This window comes from Lipophrys pholis (genome assembly GCF_963383615.2).
Source record: "Lipophrys pholis genome assembly, chromosome: 4".
Lineage (NCBI taxonomy): Eukaryota > Metazoa > Chordata > Actinopteri > Blenniiformes > Blenniidae > Lipophrys > Lipophrys pholis.
In genome coordinates this window covers 9,845,425-9,865,761 of record NC_137637.1, presented here as the reverse complement: position 1 = coordinate 9,865,761, position 20,337 = coordinate 9,845,425, and the positions used below count along the sequence as shown (strand labels likewise).

General features: G+C 41.0%; 2 protein-coding genes across 2 annotated transcripts in view; one reads left to right on the top strand and one right to left on the bottom strand.

The window, feature by feature from the left end:
* The first annotated feature begins 323 nt into the window (after positions 1 to 323).
* LOC308108271 (EF-hand and coiled-coil domain-containing protein 1) lies at positions 324 to 10,386 on the top strand. The gene is made up of 9 exons (XM_080461099.1): positions 324 to 1,080; positions 2,276 to 2,717; positions 2,805 to 2,939; positions 7,455 to 7,525; positions 8,164 to 8,305; positions 8,520 to 8,661; positions 8,902 to 9,012; positions 9,408 to 9,477; positions 9,564 to 10,386. The coding sequence occupies exons 1-9, from the start codon at positions 486 to 488 to the stop codon at positions 9,740 to 9,742; spliced, it is 1,887 nt and encodes a 628-aa protein (XP_080317225.1). The 5' UTR covers positions 324 to 485; the 3' UTR covers positions 9,743 to 10,386.
* Positions 10,387 to 11,717: 1,331 nt separating this feature from the next.
* slc41a1 (solute carrier family 41 member 1) overlaps positions 11,718 to 20,337 on the bottom strand; it is a 36,546-nt gene continuing 27,926 nt past the window's right edge. Inside the window, exons 7-11 of the mRNA XM_080461100.1 lie at positions 19,432 to 19,576; positions 16,156 to 16,235; positions 15,808 to 15,942; positions 14,851 to 14,999; positions 11,718 to 14,763 (exon numbers count right to left, since the gene is read on the bottom strand). Coding sequence (XP_080317226.1) covers positions 14,578 to 14,763; positions 14,851 to 14,999; positions 15,808 to 15,942; positions 16,156 to 16,235; positions 19,432 to 19,576 — 695 coding nt within the window. The 3' untranslated portion in view covers positions 11,718 to 14,577. The remainder of the gene's footprint in view (positions 14,764 to 14,850; positions 15,000 to 15,807; positions 15,943 to 16,155; positions 16,236 to 19,431; positions 19,577 to 20,337) is intronic.

The window sequence follows — 20,337 nt, the reverse complement described above, 5'->3', positions numbered from 1 at the left end:
AACTGGCACCATTTCCAGTGTTATGAGCTTTACTAGCTCTGACATCTCATTGTTAGGCACTGATATTAAAATTGTTTTGTTCTCTCTGTGCAGTCTTTAGGGATATAAAGGATATTTAATCCACCTTTGTAACAATTATCAAACAACCACAACTCACTTCCCTGCGTATTATAGCTTCTGGCACAGTGACACACACACACACACACACACACACACACACACACACACACACACACACACACACACACACACACACACACACACACACACACACACACACACACACACACACACACACACACACACACACACACACACACACAGGTCTCAGGAGGGTGGAGTCTTCTCGGAAGGAATCCAAATCGAGGATTCCTTGGATTTACGCACAGCGCGATGCGTTTTCGCTTCCTTACTTGAATGACTTTTTTCCAGGCTGATTTAGTTCTGCAGAATTAAAGACAACGCACTTTGGTGCACGCTCGGTCATGCAGCGTACTGCTCTGGCCGTGCCGCGCGTGTTGCCCTCTCCGCGAGCCGCGCGTAAAAGCGAGTGGCTCCGGAGCGCACTGGCCCAGTACTACCGCCCCGACCCCGACCCCGTCGCCGAGAACGAGATCGTTGTCTTGGCCACGGGGATAGACCAGTACCTACAGGAGGTCTTCCACCACCTGGCATACCCCAACCGGGACGACACGGTGTCGGCGGAGGATTTCTCTGAGCTCTGCGCCGTGCTGGGACTCACCGGAGGAGGGACGCACAAGAAGGCGCTGAGCGGAAAAGAAGAGGGTGATGAAGAGTTTACAGATGTTTGCTCCAGGCTTCCCTGCCAGCTCTCTTTTAAGGACTTTCACTCGCGCCTTTGCGGGTATTTCCGAGTGCGCACTGCGCGCAGAGGAGGCACCGGGGAGTGCGCGTGGCGCCTGCCCGTTACCGAGGACACAGAGCTGGTGGAGCGGCAGATCCGGCTGCGGTGGCCGCGCGTCCGGCGGAGGAAGTGTGTCAGCTTCGATATGGAGAAAGATAAGAGTGGAGCCGCCATCAGATCTGTGAAAGATCGGACATCAGACGCTCGCGAGCCAGGTACAGTGACTGGAGGAGAGCTCAGGTCTGAGCAGTTGCTTTATCTCATTACAAGGCAAGTTCATTTAGAGAGCACCATTCGGACACAGTACACAGTGCTTCACAAAGAAATAAAAGAAATATATTATAACAAGGCGATTAAGAAAGTAAAAGCTTTATTAAGACAAAGGTAATAAAAAAAATCTAATCTTTTGTTTCGTGGAAATCCTGATAATAATGTTTTAAGTTCTGATTTAAAAGAAGTGAGTGTGTCAGCAGGAAGTTTGTTAATATCCAGACAGAGCTGCTCGGGTTCTTCCATCGAACAACGGTTGGAAAGTGTTTTCGTCAGTGTGATAACTGTAAATAGTATATATAGCATCACCCAGGGTATTGTCTGGTTCGAACCTGAAAGAAACTCTACTGAATTTTAGAGTTCTGGTGTTGTGGATATATACCAGGGGGATTTTCCTGATCATTTTATAAATTAAAGCCCTGTTGACATGATTATGTTTTCATGTGAAAACAGAAACCTTTCATTGCGTTTTGAGTGTCTGTGGCCCAAGGCACTGACAACAGTGCCTTGGGCCACTGAAAACACAACTTTTTGAAAATGGCTCTGAAGATGGATGTTCCCTATGGAAAAAGGGGAAAACACAACGTTTTGTAAACGTTTCATCTCTAGGGAAATGGGAGGAAACACAACTTTTTGAAAATGCTGTCTCTGTGAAAACGAGAGAAAATGAAACTTTTTGACAAGACTCCAGCTCCAACTCCATCTCTGTGGAAATGGTGGGAAAATGCAACTTTTTGAAAACGGTCTGGCTCTGTCTCCTTGTACACAATGGACATGCTGCTACTGCACGTGTACCACAGCTGAAGTAAATAGTTCTTCTGCACATGCTAAGTAGACGGACAATAAGAACTACGTTTTCCTCCAGAGTGTCATGGCTCCCAGTCCATCTTCTCCTGGGACTTGGTGGTTTTAGAGTCCATGGTCACTGTAATAACAATCCAACGTCTGTCCACTAGAATGTCCGTGTACTCGCATCGTAATGTTTATAGTGTTTTGTTCTTTGCTGCATGTGTGGTTTCATGACAAAAACAACCAACAGCACCCAGTGGCCTGACATGAACACTGCATTGTTTTCAAAATGTCATATAAATGGGTCCTAATTTGCAGAGTTGAGTTGTAACGGTTGCGTTGTCTCTGCAGGTGAGGCTGCAGCTCTGCGGGAGCTGGTGGAGGATCTCCGCTCAGCGCTGCAGGGGAGCGACGCTCGCTGCCTGGCCCTGGAGGTGGCGCTCCGACGTGAGAAGACCAGCACCCTTCCCCCTTCGTCCCGTCAGAGCTCCGTCTCCTCGCCCTCTAAGACCTCCATCACTCTGGTTCAGGGGAAGCTGGTGCCCACTCAGAGACTGAAGGGCCAGCTGAGCTGTGCGGGGACAGACGGGGTGAGGAGGGCGGCCCGGAGGCGAGACATCAGAGACCCTCTTCTGAGGGAGCTGAGGCTGATCCGCTCTGGACGGGACGGGCAGCTGGAGGAGGCCATCAAGTTCAACCAGCGCCTGGAGGAGGAGCTGCAGTGGGCCTACCAGGAGGTGAGGAAGCTGCAGGCGGTGGAGTCTGCGCTGAGGAAGGAGAACGCTCATATAAGGTGGGACCGAACATCTGTTGCTGGTAGTTTCTTCCTACGCCATGTTCTAGGAGTGGGATGGATGTTGTGACTGCTGATCTCCTCCAGGAGGCGGGCGGAGGAGGCAAGGGAGGCCCTGAGCCTGGGGCTGCAGAGGGTCCGGATGATCCAGGAGCAGGCCCAGACTGTACCGCAGCTTCAGTCCAGGATTAGCCAGCTGGAGACACAACTGCAGCAGTACAGGTAGGAAAGACCGTGTGGCAGGAGGAGGTGTGTCCATGCAGCCTGTTGTACTGCATTTGCCTGATTGGAAATTTTTGTTTTCTAGTTTTACAATATCTACAGGCAAAATGAGTCTCGGCTGAAGCCAAGGTTTATGTTTACTTATCCCTTAAAAAGCCATAAAGTTACGCAGGACAGCAGTGATACAAGAGAAAAAACCCGAAAAAACCCAGAACAGAACAGAAGTAAGACAAAAGAGAAAAACAAGACAAAATGTAACATAAGTCATTTTTCATTGAAACCATTATTTTTTTTTACCTTTCAGTGTTTTTTTGATGCATAACAGGGATTTTAAATCGTCACTAAGTCCATTCCATAAAATGACTCCCAGAAAGGAAACATTATATTTAACATTGGTTCTCACACTGCCTCTTTCAAATACACACAATTCTCTTGAATTATAATTATTTTCTCCTAATTAAAAACAAAAAAATCTGAATACCTTTGGCAAGACTTTTATTCTTCACTTGAAATAGTATTTCTGGTGTTTTTAATTATACAATATCTTTGAATTTTAAGGTACAAGAGTCTATGAATAGTTTACTACTGTTTGCTCGATAGGAAGCTTTACTTTACTTTTCTGGAGTTTAATGATATTTTATATGTGTTCTATATGAATTCAATGTTCTTTGTTTGAGTCTGTGAGAGTGGTGTAGCAGATGTGGTCCAGACGTTTAAGAGTAAAAAGCCTCCAGACAATCATTTCTCCAAACCTCATCACAATATGTCCTATATGCCATAATAAGTGAGAAAATACAATATGCGCAAACATTTCTTGTTGAGAAAGTCTGTTTGGTAAATAATATCAATAGTTTTAGATAATACCTTTTTTATTTATTCTGTGTGGCTCCCAACTGAATTTATGATCTAGGATTACTCTCAGGGAATTTAGTCTCATCCACTCTTTCAATTCTTACCCCATTTAGGATTGATTGAATGTCACAATTTGTCCTAGCCCCACCAAACACCATACAGTTTGTTTTATTTTCATTCAATGACATCTTATTAATATCAAACCACTCTTTTATCTCCTTTTCTACTGATGTCAACAGTTCTTTTATGTCTGATCTTGAGCAATATAAATTTGTATCTTCTGCAAATATTATACATTTCAATTTATTGAATACTGTACAGATATCATTGAAATAAAGTATAAATAACCTAGGTCCCAATACAGAACCTTGTGGAACACCACACGTCACTTCTCTATAATGTGACACTGTATTATAAATTTTTACGTATTGACGCTTATTATCTAATTAACTTCTCACCAAATTTAGTGTAACACCTCTTAAGCCACAATGATCCAATTTCTGCAGAAGTAGGGAGGTTAATTGTGTGGAATCAATACTAACACCTACAGAGTATTGATTCTTTCCTATATCTGAAGATATGTCTTCCATTCCATCACTGCTAAAGATGTTCATCCTCGGTTAATCCTGAACCCATATTGATGGTCACTCAATAACTCATATTTCTCCATGAAATCATCCAGTTTATTTACAAACAATTTGTCGAGTATTTTTGATGACTGAGGACAAGCAAGGACACAGCTCTGTAATTTGATAATATGTGTTTGTCACCATTTTTATAGATTGGGGCCACCTCGGCCATTTTCATCCTGTCTGGAATAATACCAATTTGAAATGATTTATTACATATATAAGTGAATGGTTTCTTCCTTTCTAAGTGTTAATCAATGGTATGATTGTCTGTAGGCTTTTTACTCTTAAACGTCTGGACCACATCTGCTACACCACTCTCACAGACTCAAACAAAGAACATTGAATTGTTACTGCTGAATGCAAAATCATAATTATGGGGTTATTATTTACATCCCTAATCTTGGGCCAATATTTACAAAATAATCTTTAAAAACATATGCAATTTCTTGAGTATTTTCCAGAGCTGAATTATTGTTATTTATAAAATATGTTGGAAAGTCATTTATACTACTTTTTTCTTTTAATGGGCAATGGCGCTCATAAAATAACCAAACTGTTTCTAAAGATGCATCATATGATTGATGAGCATCTTCTACATAAACTCCCGCCACTTGTGATTATAAGGTCGGTCTTGGATGCCATAATTGCTTCTGGTGATTTTATTGTAATCAAATTACTACTCTGTGTCCTTGTTGCTCCTTTTACCCTTGTTGTCATTTCCAACACAGCAAAAATAGACAAATGATGACTTACATCAATGACCAATGATCCACTTACTATTTTTATATCTGTTGCATTCGTAAAAATATTAATCAGTGATTCAGCATCTTTGGTTATTCTGCTAGATTTTACAATAACGGATGAAAACTCAAGTTTCTGTGGATCAATGTCAGTTTCTATTCCACAGAGCTTATTGTCTTGAAAGTAAAAGGACTTCAAATCCACCATATTTGTCAGTCACCAGCAGTCACTGCCGGGCAGTGGGGGACAAATCGGGCTGACCCCATCGTCTGCTGTTCATGCTCTCTCCCGTTTCCCCCCAGACAGTGGGAGGTGCAGCGGCTCACGCTCCTGCTAGTCTAATTTGAGGGAAAAGACAACCAAAATCTGTCAGTGCAACAGCAGCACAGTCCGTTTAAAGTCAGACAGACTCACAGATTCTCATGTTGTTTTAGATCCAAAGAAAACAAAAGAACAGAGTGAGGCCCCCTGGTGGCCAACCAGAGGAGATACTGGGAAAAGAAATCTGACCCGTTGAACCATAAAACAGTGGCGTCCAACATGAGGCCCATGGGCCAAACTGTTACTCGGAAAAAGCTTGTTTTCTATAAGTTATTGTTTCTGATCAAGAACATTAAAATAACTTCATTTATGTTTCCTGCAAACTGCAGCCTTTGAACGACAATCATTTTCTCCCATGTAGGGAATATGTCAACTTAAATCCACAGAGACATCAACTCAAGCAGTTGAAACTTTTAGTTTCCAGTTCAGTCCAACTTGGAGGTTTGAGTCTGGATCAGTGTGAAAAGCTGAGCTCACACTGTTCACATGGACAGAGAGTGATGCCCCCCTAGTGGCCAACCAGAGGAAGTACAGGGAAATAAATCTGACCTGTTCAAGTAGTTTTTAATCTTTAAACATCAGCAAATCGAGAAACGAAATAAAGTCTTTTGGACTGCTTGTCTTTTTTTTTTTTAACCCTTTAAAGTGGAGGAGATTTGATGTGATAAGTTTTATTCTTCTGAATTGACAAATGAAAGAGAATCCTCAAATGAAGGAAGATAGACTGCTAAATATAGCTAAAACCACCTTAACGTTGTGTCCTATTGATCCATTTATCTTAAAATGATGAAGAAATGTGAAAAGTTTTCACTACTAGAAGTGATATTATCTACATTCTTAAGAAATGTCCAATAAGTCAGATAAGGCATATTTACAGTATTTCTTGTCCTATATAACACATTGTATTTGAGGACAGTAGTATTGTGACATGAACTAATAAGTGGGATTAAAGCTCATTTAATGCAGTTATTTAAACTGAAAATGGTAAAATATGTATATGTTTTGTTAGTTTAATTCCAAGTAATCAAAATATGAAATTTAGACATACTTTAGTATTTTTTAGAAACCAATTATAATAATGTAATAATGGACAATGTCATAACATATTTGTTAATTTTCAAACAGAATAAAGTCTTTAATGTAAAGATAAAAGTGTAATGAAATACTTGATCGATTATCATAATGACAGTTTGGCAATAGCTAAATAAGTTGTTCCATTATTAAAATAGATTTAACAGTAATGGATTAAATAAAACATATTTATATCTGCTTTTGTTGGAAATTAAATATTATCTTTGCAGTTTTTGTGCAGTTTTATGTTAAGAATAAAGATAGTGAATAGTACTGTCATCATATTCATTCATTGAGGTTACATAATATGCAGCATTTTCTCTCAGTCGTGGTTTTGCCACACACAATACGTTTCAGGTCGCCGAGTTCAGCTGCTGACATCTTGTTTTATTGGCTTTATTACATTTCAAATTGCCAGATTATTGGGCATCATGAGATTATTGGTTCTTTCTCTTATTATAACGCATGTGTCAGACTGTTTCTGGTCAAATGAGGATATTTTTTGATTTAAAGGTTCAATTCAATTCAAGCCGGCTGGACCCATAAATAATAGCATTTTAATGAATAAATAACTAGAGCTATAAATCTGTGGGAGGTTTTCGTGCCACAAAATTGCTAATATTTCATTAACAAGTTCCCATTTTATGAACTGTCCGTTTACAACAGATGACAAACCCGAAAATACATAATGCAAACTAAAGTGTGCCCCTGGTGGTCAAATATGTGCATTGCAGTTAATGTCATATTATCTTGCAGCAGGAACATTTCATCTTGTGGGCCTGAGTTGAGTCTGTAGCGCCGGTTCTGGCCCATGAGACATCTTGTATGTTTGACACCCCTAGATTATGGTGTTGAATTTGATCTGCACAGATGGTGAAACATGTTTTCTGCTCCTCAGCTCGAGCTGCAGCTGCTCGTCGCCTCCCACCAATCCACTGATGCACCTGGATGGCACAGGAAGTAAAACAGGTGAGTGATGGTGATCCAGCTGTAAAACTTTAATAATGTTATTACTATTACAGCAGAAAAGTCTGTTTAAGGGACAGCATGTTGGATTTCATCTCTGTTAAACCACAACACACCAGCATACATGTGATACTAAAGCCAGAATAAATCAGTGTTCAGTTTGTCATGCTACAGAAAAAACTCTTATAAAAACTCTGCAGAATTTAACAATTGTAACTGTTTTTTTTTGTTGTTTTTTTTTACATATTTTTTAATAATTAAATTTCACCTTTATTTTACCAGGTAGGTCCATTGAGAAGTTATAATATCGAGAGGCAGAAAGGAGGCACAACGATAAGCAAAGAAACAAATATATACATATATTACATACAATAAATCAGTGTCACACATTTTTAAAAGAAGCAAGTGGTATTTACAGTGTTTATAGTGATAGATATTAGGACTTTCAATATGCCACATTTCAAATGTGGCATAACTGTGTTGAAAACCATTTTGATTTGTGTTTAAAGGGGAACTGAGACTGGAAGAAGTCATTTGGATGCTTTTGGCTGGCCTGTAATGAAGACTTTGCTTTTCTTTTCCTAAAAAAGCTAAACTAACAATTTGAATCAATGTTAATCAATGTGTGTGTGTGTGTGTAGACGCAGAGTGTTTGCAGAGAGCAGTGGAGGGAAAGGCGGCGTCTGATGAAGAGGAGGAAGACAGTGGAGAGTGGGAGGAAGGACAGAACTGTCTGAAGGAGAGGAAGAGGCACAGCAGTCCACTGCACCACTGCGGCAAAGGGTCAGCTCACACCAACAGCTTGTCCACTGCATCGCGTTGTTTGTAGATAAAAAAAACCCCAACAACTAATAATTTAAAGGACTTGGGTGTTTTTATCTGATGTCGTTTAGAAGCTGAATAACATTCCACGTCAGTTTGACCAGAACAACAGCAAGAGGAGGACCATTCGAGTGAACGCCACACAGACTCACTCCCCTCCTGCTTCCTCCTCCAGGTGTCACAACCAGGTGGTCTATCACCTTCTGCCCCACAGTCAAACACATGGCAGCAGCCCCGAGGACAGTAGGGGGCGCCGCAGCTGGAGGGCATTGAAGCAGGCAGGGGGAGTCCAAGGCTGTGACCAGGAGAAGGGGAAGGTACAGAGAGTTTTATTCACTATGATGAAGAGTGCTCATCAAGCTGGACACTAGTTAAGGGTTGAATAAGAAAGAAACTTGACTTGTGACTCAATCAGGCTATTTATTTATTTATTAATTTATTTATTAATTAATTTATTTATTTATTTATACATTCATTCATTCATTCACCCATTCATTCATTCATTCATTCATTCATTCATTCATTCATTCATTCTTCTTCTTCTTCCTGGGTGGCAGAGAGCTGAGGAAGAGGAGGGCAGAACGAAACTTCAGGAGAAGAAAAGTTTTTCTCTGCTGGAGGACAAACTCACTGATTCTCTCTCACTGCTCCTGCAGCTCCACAGCAGGGTACATCCACTTCTACATCTACATCTACTTCAACTTCTACATCCACTTCTACATCTACTTCTACTTCTGCATCTACATCCACTTCTACATCTACTTCTGCTTCTACATCTACCTCTACATCCACTTCTACATCTACTTCTGCTTCTACATCTACCTCTACATCCACTTCTACATCTACAGCCCTGCTTACTGTTCACTACAGCTTCTGCTCATTCTGCAACCTTTATGATCAAAGGAGCCGCTTTTGCAAATTTCCACCAAATAAAATCTGAACAAATGAAGATTTCACGGCTCATGCAGTTCAAATGTATTTTATTATTTTGTTATACATACAAATGCTGTATTTATATTGCAAGTTTGTTAACTTTATGACTTGGTTCTGTGTTTGCCTTCAGAAAGTCTCCCGCAGAGTTCTGGGGAAGATTGTGATGGACACACTAGACATGTGCAGCAGAAATAGTGATGGTGCGTCTCTATAACCTCCATTTAATCGCTTTACATGTGGAACTTCAGCTTTTCGTAAATCCTTCTGGATCCTTTTCCCTCACCAGGTCCATCGCAGGTCCACAGGATGGTGGACGTCCTCTCGACCCACCAAACCTCTGAGGGTCTCTCAGTGATGGAAGAGGAGGAGGGGGAGGAGGAGGAGGAAGGGGAGGAAGAGGAGGAGGAGGAGACCGTGGTGAGAAACTCCTGCTTTCACCTCCAGGACATCAAAGCAGCAGCATGAACTCTGCTCATCTCCTGTTGAACTTGTTCTCACCATATTTAAAAGATGAAACCTGTTTTTCGTGTCTATTTAATATTATGATTGAATAAATATTTCTATCCATCATGGTTCTGAAGGTTTGGCTGTTGAAGAGTTCATGAGAACAAAGAATTTAACTTTCTCGGTGGAAATTTCTGACTAGTTAGAAACATGAAAATGAAGGAAAATGTCCGTAATTTTTACACATCAATGTAAAACAAATATAATTTGTCAAATTAAAGTGAATAATAATTCGATTTAATTAATTTGAACACTGTGTGAAACAATTCATATTGTTTGTCAGACTTGTAGTCTTGTGGTCCTGGAGCTCTATACTAATTTGGTCCTGTGGTTCTGTAGTCTGGTGGTGTGATAGTGTTATGGTTGTGTCGTGTTGTGTCTCTGTGGTTTTGTTGTTTTGTGGTTTGTTTTGATGCAGTTACATAAAAGAAAACTGAAGTTATAAGACATTATTTAAAGAAACCAGGTATTATTTTTACATCTTTGATCAAATGTTTTTGGTTGTATCATCTGAAACCTAACTTATCTGTTCTGGTTCTTTCTCATGAATCTCATTTATCTACCATATAAACCTTTACGGTATATTTATATACCGATAAACCTTTGAAACACGTTTTTCTTACAGCTAATGTTAGACACTTAGCAAACATGTCTAAACATGACTTCTTCGAGTTATTGTTTCAGTAGTTTTCTGTCTCCAGTTCAGGTGTTCAAAGATTCCTTTTTAGAATAAATCAGGTAAGGTAACCGGTAAGAGCAGTTTTGTTTAATATAGCAGCACAAAGACGGAGGAATGGTATGAAATAATATAGTCCTTTATTTCCAGCAATTTACAAAGTGTTGCAGTCAGAAAGGCCTCGTCCTGCCTCACCGAGAGATTTTATAAACACGGGCGGCTTCCTCTGCCCGTTCAGGGGCTCGGAGGTGGGAAGCACTGAGGTTAGCAAGGCAGTCGCAGGGCGGGGGGCTCTGGAAGGCAGGCGTGTTTCACACAGGGAGCAAATCTCTGGAATCGCTGGGATAAACACGCTCGGTTTTTGGATCGAGTTGATTCCAGACATCTCAGATTCCACCATCCCCCCCAATAGTCATTATTACATAACAATCACTGTACATCTTTTATTTATTATTAATCCGAGCAAATTAAACGCTACTCTGTGGTGAACCTAGCTCCTGATTGGTTACTTCCAAGTCGAGCTGGGCTCTGATAGGTTAAGGCCATTCTACGTCTTAGAAACATGCTTTTTGTTGTCCCCCTTTGAACTGAGACCTGGGGGGGGGGGTTGTACGTGTGTATATGTGAAGGTTTTATTAGGCACGGGAATTTAACCTTGTTAGCCTCGAGGCCAGCACACACAAAAGCTTGACTGGCCCAAGAGGGAAACAAATCTAACATGTGGAAATGAGGAAAAATTGACAACAACATAGTGACAGAGCCAGCACGGATTGACAAAATAAACAACCTTATATATAGAATAAATATTGTATGTACAATTTGCTTTGTGTGCTTCTAAAAATAAATAGACAAAGCATAACGTGCCTCTTTTGTAGAAGTATTCACAACTTTCCGGGCGAGGCAGAAACGCTGGCACCTGCTCGGTAAGAGAGTGGACGATTCGCACCGAGAAGGACCGAACACGTGGAAACTCTCATACAGACAGAGCTGGGGAGTGGGGGGGGTGGCGGTTACCAGAGACCCCACCCCCCACCCTTGCTGTGGCGCCATCTGCTGGTGGGGCAGATTACAGTACTTCCATAGCGTTTGACGGGCAGCGAGCAAGAAGTTTTTTTTATCGGTGGTAAAAAGTTGTGATACAAAACGATAAAAGTGTTAAGAAGATTAAGGAAAAAGGAATCACAAGTTTACCATCATTGAAACATTAAGAAACAAAAATCAGTCAAAGAAGGAAGAAAACATTTTTTTTTTTTTAACATAACAGAATCAAGTTTTGCATATTCACAATATGTGCCCCGCACATGCTTTCTGCTGGACCCCTTTACAAATCCCATACAGGTCAGTAAGCCCTTTACTGAAGGAGTGATGTCTGACAGTGTGAGCGGGTCAGCTAATAATGAGGTTTGAGAAGAATCAAACTGCAGCAGCAGGTTAAATTAAAGGTCCGGTTCGTGTTCGTGTTGAATCACCCACAGCAGAGAGTGTTGTAACCACACGAACATAGGAAACATGGGTACTTTTCTAAGTACACGTAAATGCAAAGTCTTGGGGGTGGGCGGGATGGAGGGTGGTTGGGGTTTCATATCATTCCGAAGTTTAAAGTCAGGGGTGCCGAATCCCCCCAAATAATGAAACAGCTGGTCAGCGACTGTAAAGTAGCACCAAAACCAAGGACCCGTTTACGTTTCAAGTGAAAACTTCTGTCGCGTGTTGGGTGTGCATTTACATGACACCAGCACCCACTAGTGACCCAACATGGTAACTACTTCGTTTTCAGCATTTCTGCCATTTTCGTATAAACGGACGTCGCTTTCAAATCGTTGCCGTGTAAACGTGAAACTTTTGTCAAAACGAAAACGCACAAAGGAAACGTTGTCGTGTAAATGGGGCCATATTAGGCCAATCCATGCTTAGGCCCCGCCCCTTTCCCCTCCATAACTAATCAGAGAGAGCACAGAAGTCAGTTGATTGACAGATTGAACGTCATAACAATGGTGCCTCCGTTCATATCAACCAGTTAGCATTAGTGTAATGTTGCCAATACGGCACATTACCAGTCAACGTGGACCAGTTGATTCTCCTCAGTATAATTGTACTTTAAAGTGTTTACTGCCACATCAAAAGTTGTTCTGCTGTTGTGATTACACCATTGGACTTTCAGCCCCATTAAGGATAATTTTACAAAATTGAAACCAAAAAAAACCCCATAAAATTAAGATTTAACCAAATCCTGATGCTTTAAAACGGCAACATAACGTCACTGTCCAGTCTGTCCCTCCTGAATATATATATCGTTATTTTATCATCTTCGGCAGATCTGAGTAACTTAAGCATTTCTTAGTGGATGGTGAGTACCAGCTAAGAAATAATCTCTGTACCTGGAAGGATTAGTTTAATTGTGAAATCTCACTGAACTGAATCATTATTATCATTAAGAAGTGATCAGATGACAAAACAATGGCAGCATTCACTGTCTGCTTACTCTCTGAATGCTTCAGATTCACGCACTGAGCCCAAAATCTCTGAACTCTTAGAAAAGCATGTCACCACCGTGGTAATCAAAGCTAGTCGGAGCTTTGATTAAGTCTTGAATGATTAAAACGTCCACGTTGAAGGGTTTGGTAAGAGGTGGTGTGAAAAACATTTGTTCATAACTAAATCCTTCATCCATTAAACCACTGTTTTAATTCTACTGAGAAGCAAATGTAAGTCGAGACGTGACCTTTTATTCCCAAAGCGAACCAATTAGTTCTAAAAACACTAAACTTGTGACAAACTGTAATCTGTTAAAATGGTGAAAAAGTTACGGTACGCTAGTAGCTGATGAACACATTTTTGGTTCCGAAACACTTGGAAGTTGAGTCCGATAATGCTAACATTTGTATGGAGGTGGTGCTCTGGTTTATATATGACGTAACTCATGGTAGGAACACTTCCTGTGGGTTTTCATGGGAGCGAGTCCCAACTTGGTTTGTGATCTTTTTTTTTATGCCAATCCCAACACTAATGTCTCTGCTTGACATTCGCATCTGCTATCAGTACCTTTCATAGAGTCAGAATTCAGTGTCTGACGTCGAGTAAGCACATCCTGAACACACCTTCGCACTCTGAACCCCCCCAGTGAACGCAGTTCATCTGGCTAAAGCTCTGCTTGTTTGTTCCAGTGCGTCGCAGCACGTCTCGCCTCTCTGCACTTACTGTAAGCCTGGCTTGGGAAAACACGACGACAACAGCGAGCCTACTACCAGGAGAGAATGGGCAATGTGCGATTCTCACCACCAGAAACAAGACCTCACGAACCTCCGGACATCCACCAACAAACAGCGAGCTGGGTTTTTACATGTCGGATGTACCGACGCTCTTCTCGAGGCCATTTTCCACGTACGATTTCCCAAAGCGTCCGCTTACTCTTTCTCTCCCTCTCTGACGGTTTTTGCCAACAAGTGAGGTCTCTGTGGTCGACTGACTCAACAACCTGAACGGGAGCTAATGAGGCGAATCTGAAGTGCGAGCAGATCTGAAGGGAATCGGTTCTTGAAGCAATTGTCGGATCGACCTAATCTGATAAGAATTATTCACAATACCAGGAGTTGGGCAGGGGGGCTGTGAAAGCTGAAGGACCAAAACAATCCATTTAGTGTGATTTAGCTCAATATAGCACATTTTTTGCTGCCTACCCTGTTTCCTAGCAAAGCCAAAGCCAAAAAACAATCGACTAAATTGGAAATGACAGTAGACTTCTCATCATCTTCATTCAATACATATAACGACAGAGCACTTGGTGATTAAGCGTTTCAGGCTAGTTTGGATATATATATATATTTTTTTGCTGTCTTTCGTCATGTTTCAAGTGTTAAATCTTTAAAAACAGATTGGGTGAGCGTCCGTCTGAGTCCATCGGACTGGATCCATAAAGTTTTGTGTTGGAGGTTGAGGTTCAGATATGTTTCCTTGTATTTTCTGATCCACTGAGACCAGGGAACAAAAATGCAAAGTGCACTATAGCATCAATCAGAGCCCTACAGGAGATTAGCCCTTTTTCCCCAGGAGTCCAGTTTGACAGATGTGCAGCGGCGGTGTTTATCTACACGTGCAAAAGTGAACAGTGTGCGTGGTTCGATCAGTTGCCCAGGTCAGAGTCTCTGTCCCCGATGAACCAGTGCATGTGGAAGCAGAGGGCGAGGAAGCCAGTCCCCAGCAGGTCGCCCAGCGCCGTCAGGTAGGGGATGGAGAAGTTGTCGGGGTCCATGCCTCGGCCCCACATCCAGTGGACCATCCAGTCTGCCAGGTAGAGCAGGATCAGGACCTGGACCAGGAGCAGGAGCAGGAGCAGAAGGTGGTTTAACACCAAGACCGACGGCTCGTTTCAAAGCGAGGGACATGATGAACGCACCTGCAGCAGTGCAGCAAACAGGTAGAAGACGATGAAGATTGCTGTCAGGGTGGTGTGACCGCCCCGCAGGGAGTTGATGGTATAGAGGAAGACCAGGTGACCCGGGGCGACCAGCAGGAAGAGCACCCGGGCCGACCGAGAGTTCACAGCTGGAGGACAGACAGACAGGAAACTCATATTTACTCCACTGAGATCACCTATAATGTCAGTGAAGCCAAAAGGACTCAGGAGTTGTTTTGTGTCTTTTTGTTGTTTTTTTGCTTTGTTTTGTAGTTATTTTGTAGATGTTTTATCTTTTTGTTGATATATCTTTGTTGTTGTTGTTTTGCCTTGTTTTGTAGTTATTTTGTAGATGTTTTGTGTCTTTTTGTTGCGGTTTTATCTCTTTTTGTGGTTGTTTAGGCTTGTAATTAGCGTCACATTAGATTAACTGTGAGCTGCTTGTGTTTACTGCCACATTATGAGTGCACCATGTTGTTATCGATAGTTTTGTCTTCCATGATTGCATTTTGTTTTGTCTGTGTTTTATCTATCTGTAGTTGTTGTAGGGCCTGTTTACAAAACAACAAAAATGAGTGAAAACACAAAACTTTTGTCGCATTTTGGGAGTCCGTTTACACAACAACAGTGCTATACCATCACTTTTTGAAACCGTCTTGCTATGAAAACTCAATACGTTTCTAAAACAAAAGTGCGTTTTCACTAGAAACTGTCACATGGGGTCTTATATCCACCATTTAAGCTCAGTTTGAGGTTTGTTGGATCTCAATGATCTTGTATCTTGTCAATTGAATTTGAATGACGAGAAAAAAAACCTGTGACTTCAAACAAATACCAGATGAATTATGGGGGATTTGCACTGCATACACTCACAGAGTGCTACCAGTAATCCCTGAGTGGAAAGCTTTTTAATGACTGGAAAACAGTAGTACTTTCCACGGCCGCCCAGCAACTTACATGAGCCGAAGAAGGAGTTGCAGGGTGTGGGGCACTTCCTGGGGGTGAGGTTGGGATCCCCCATGGGGAGACCATTCATGTGCAGGTAGGTGGAGATTCGACTGGCCTGGACCGCCACCAGGTTACCACCCACACCTGGAAAGCACACACAGGTGGAAAGAACTGATAAAAACAAGAACTACTACAGTTTTAATGAAAGATTTTTCATCCATCATGGTGAGGGCGATTACTCAGTACATACGTTTCCTCTTGTAGATATTTCTACACATCTAATACACTGAATGCCATTAAAACACATTTCTGTCTAGACAAAACCTTATTGAGGTTTTGTGCCCTCTGATTCCTCACCATTGATAACTGGAGTGAAGACGGCCATGCCAGCAAAGTTTGGGTTGGTCACAGTCTTGTCGAGGATCAGACCACCGACACTGAAAGACAAGAGATTGTCACAGTGAGAAACAAGAGAAGGTTGTGTGGTTCAGATCAGACCAGCTGTTTTTATCTTATTTTTTATTTCAGTTTTATTTAAACATATCTTTCAAAAGCACTCCTATCTTCTGGCCAAACCAAAGATAAAATAGCTAAAGTGGCTAAAATAGGTAAAAGCAACTTAAAAGTGTAAAACTACCAAAATAGGTAGAAAGGGCTAAAATAACCAAAACATCGAGAGAAGGTCAGAAGGGAGGAAAAACAAAATGGATAAAGGCGGAGATGTCAGGTCTCCTTCTATGTCCTAGTCAAGTCTGCATCTTTTGTCTGTTAGTGACTTCCTGTAGACTCCCCTCCTCCTGTTTCTGTGGTTTTGGCTTCCTTGTAATTATTGAACTTTGCTTGTTTTTGTTGTTTTTTTAACCTTGCCCTTGGATTACCACTCTGCCTTTGATCAATAAACACTTTAAACATGACTTTTGTGTGGAGTCAGCTTTTAGGCTCAGCTGTTATCACCGGCACTAGAAGTGCTAAAATTATATAAAAAAAGAAAAAGAAAAGTAAAACAGCCTCAAATGCTAACATGGATTAAATCACTAACTCCATATATCATCTCATCTATCGTGGTAAATTATAGTTGTGAAATTCGATAAATGTAACCCAAGACATAATTTTTGTATGTATTGCAAAACTATATATAGAAATTCATGAACTCGAGATTCATTTTATTTGGTAGAAAGTGGAAAATATAAACTTCTCATTTAGTCATAAAGTTTCTCCAGACTTCTGTTTTAGACTCAAAGCTTGGAGTGTGACATTGACTGATAATGACCACAATTTAAAAAAAGGCAGAGTTTATGCAATTTAAATATCTAGAAGTTTCATCTTTAAAGGTTTTAAAGTTTCTACTATTCAGTGCCTTTTAACAGTGATGCCGGTAACGCGTTAATTAGTAACGCGTTACTCTGTGATGACCATTTTTTTCAGTAACGAGTAATCTTTAATCAGATTAAAGTTACTTATCCAAGTCACTATTGTAGCCTCCAGCAGGACGAGTTTCTTGTTTGCAAAGCCGCTTTATTATTAAACAGAACCAGGCCGCTCCTCCATTCTCCTCCAAACTGACACAGACATACACAGCCTATGCATGCATTCTGCACATTTGTCTGACCCGCCCCCTTCTCCACTCTCAGCCAATCACAGGTCAACTCGCTCTAACAGTGCGTTCAGGTACAAACTAACGTGATCAATAAACCTTAACATTGCAATCCCCCCCCCCCCCCCCCCCTTTTTTTTAAACAAACAATCAATCAATGAAAGACTTTATTTGTCCCCAGGGGGGCAATTAGAAGATCGCATAGAGCAGGTAGTGTAAATAAATAAATAAATAAATAAATATTGCAACAACAGACTACAATGATTTAACAACAATTTAACTCTGGGTAAATAAATACCAGTAATAGTAAAAATGTGATAACAAAACCGTGAGTCAGGTATTAATACAACAAAGTATGAAGGCTAAAGGTTAAATATGTATCAGCAGGAGGCCAGGCACTGATCAGAACTGAGTTTCTGGTAAAACCGGTTATCATCTTTATGTTGGGGGGGAGGAGTATGTCAGCAGCTGCTGAAAGTAACTAAAAAGTTACTTATTAATTATCATAAGTAATCACTAAAGCAACTAAGTTACTTTGTAAAGGAGTAACTAGTAATCAGTAATCAGATTACTTTTTCAAGGTAACTGTGGCAACACAGCCTTTTAAAGGTAGAGCATCTGATCTCAGCCATTCCACTTTTGACCTTTGGGTGGCAGTAGAGTCTTGTGGGCTAAAAATATGACAAGTCGCTTTTCAACTACTATCTACCAAGAACCAGTGTTATTGTTCTCTTTCAGCGTCATGCTGATGGACAAAGCAAAATATCAAAACCAGAAAAACCAGAACTATTCATCTGCTCATGCCAACATAAGCTTGTACACACAATAAAAAAATGACTGATGTGTCGGAAATCCACTACGTATCTCACCATACAAGGTTTTAAAAATTAGATTTATAATCACATGTGATTATATTTGATCCCTTCCTGTCAGATCCACGTTTCAAGTTGTGGTTGGGAGTTTCCCCATAAAGTCAAGAAGTTTCATCAGGTCTGTATCCAGTCGGTCACGTTGATATGTGAACTCCGTCTCAGCATCTGTCTGGCCACCGATGGTTACACTATCGCCTCTGTACATTAACCTATCGGTCGGCCTTGTGCGTTTCCACGTTCTCAAAAAAAACCACCCCTCCAAACCAAACATGTCTGAGTCGGGTGTTTGTGTCCCAGCTGGCCACGTGAGGTTATCTTCTCTCGGTCTGCTGACTATTACGGTTCATAGGGAAACTACTATTCTGTTGTCTACCTTTAATATCTGTTGTATTGCGCAAAAATGTGACCTGCGAAAGCTAAACACGATTTATCCCTCCAAATAACAGTGCTCTTTCTCTTCCACAGAATCTCTATAAAACTTTCCTTTCAATTTGTTGTATGAAAGGCAGATAGTTAATTTATGAGCAGCTAATTAAACATCATATTTTATATTCAAAATAACATAAGCACTGATTCTGAATTATTCTGAAAGGATTGCACAGTTTGGTTAGCGAGTCAGTGAGTCGTCAACATAAGATAAGCAACCTCACTGCAAGCAAGGTCACCTAGGCATCCAAACCATACAGTGAAAACACATGTTAAAGAAGCAAAATTCAACTATCGTGGAGCATTTCTCTGAATTTTGTACCAGCAATGTCATTTTGGAACTTTTTTAAATTTCCAGGTGTAAAGCTAACGAAACCAAATGACCAACAAAGCTAAAGCTAGCTAGCCTCCGACATGTCAGAATCAAAGATTAAACATACCATACAGTTGGCTAATTTGGGGATCTTTTAAAATATCTCTCAAAAACACAACATTGGAGAGAAATGTTCTCATTCATTATCTCGTGAGTTCACACCGTTGGCATTAACCCCCCCCCCCCCCCCCCCCTTCGGCTCTTGGTCTGGATGTCCTGGGATGATCAGTCCTCAAAAAAAAAATCAGTCGTTCTGTGAAATCTACAAAACTTGCTGATATTTTTCCTGAAAGTGGAGTAAATTATTTTGAAATCTTTTGCCAGAGCTTTGTGAAGGCCGTATGGAAGTGTTGGATTAAGTGAAGCACCTGCTGATGGCCATGGCGATGATGACTGGCTCCCAGCCGGAGTACAGGACCTCTCGGGTGGATGGGATCTTCCGCGCTATCAACACCCAGATGGGGCACAAGGCCACGAACGTGGCACACACCAGCGGGTTGGCGTAGTCATTTCCTGAAAACAGACAAGAGAGAGAGGAGAGATTCAAACACTGAGGGAGAAACACACATGGAACCTACTGGGTTATTTCATGTTCTGGTAAATATCAGCCAGACTCAAATTATCCCTATGGAAATATGGGTTTTTCAAGTGAAAATGCAAAATTTCCGTTGCACTTTAGGTGTCCATTTACATGGCAATGGTGCTCAAAGGCACTGAAAATGCAACTTTTAAAAACATTCCGCCTTCGTCTCCATGAAAATGGAAGAAAACGCAACTTTTTGAAAGGCTCAGGCTCTGTCTCTGTGTTGAGCTGCTAATGCATACCATAACTGTAGTAAATAGTTCTTCTGCACATGCTCAGTAGCTGGACAATAACATATCTTCCAGTGTCATGACTGCCCGTGAACTGTCCATACGAATATTCTTGTACTCCCATCGTTAATGTTTATAGTGTATTGTTGTCTCACGTGTGTACTCTCATAACAAAAACAAACTACAGCACCCACTAGTGGCCCAACATGCTAACAACATTTCAGCATTCATGCTGTTTCTGTGTAAACAGACATTGTTTTCAAAAATGCTGCTGTTAAGTTAGAAAATAAGTGTTTTCACTTGAAATCTTGCCGTGTATACAGGGTTTCAATCTAAATGAATGAAACCCGAGACAGACTTTTCTTCTTCTAATCCTTACATGTTATTTGATATTAAGTCAGACCACTAATGCATTAGATAATCAGCAAAAGATACAGAACATTCACATTAAACTCACTTCT

What these genes read in the sequence shown, in the direction of transcription:
- LOC308108271 (XM_080461099.1), top strand. Translation starts at nt 486, where the DNA reads ATGCAGCGTACTGCTCTGGCCGTGCCGCGCGTGTTGCCCTCTCCGCGA. An exon ending in ATCAGACGCTCGCGAGCCAG is followed by an intron (nt 1,081 to 2,275) that starts GTACAGTGACTG and finishes TTGTCTCTGCAG; the next exon opens with GTGAGGCTGCAGCTCTGCGG. An exon ending in TGGCACAGGAAGTAAAACAG is followed by an intron (nt 7,526 to 8,163) that starts GTGAGTGATGGT and finishes GTGTGTGTGTAG; the next exon opens with ACGCAGAGTGTTTGCAGAGA.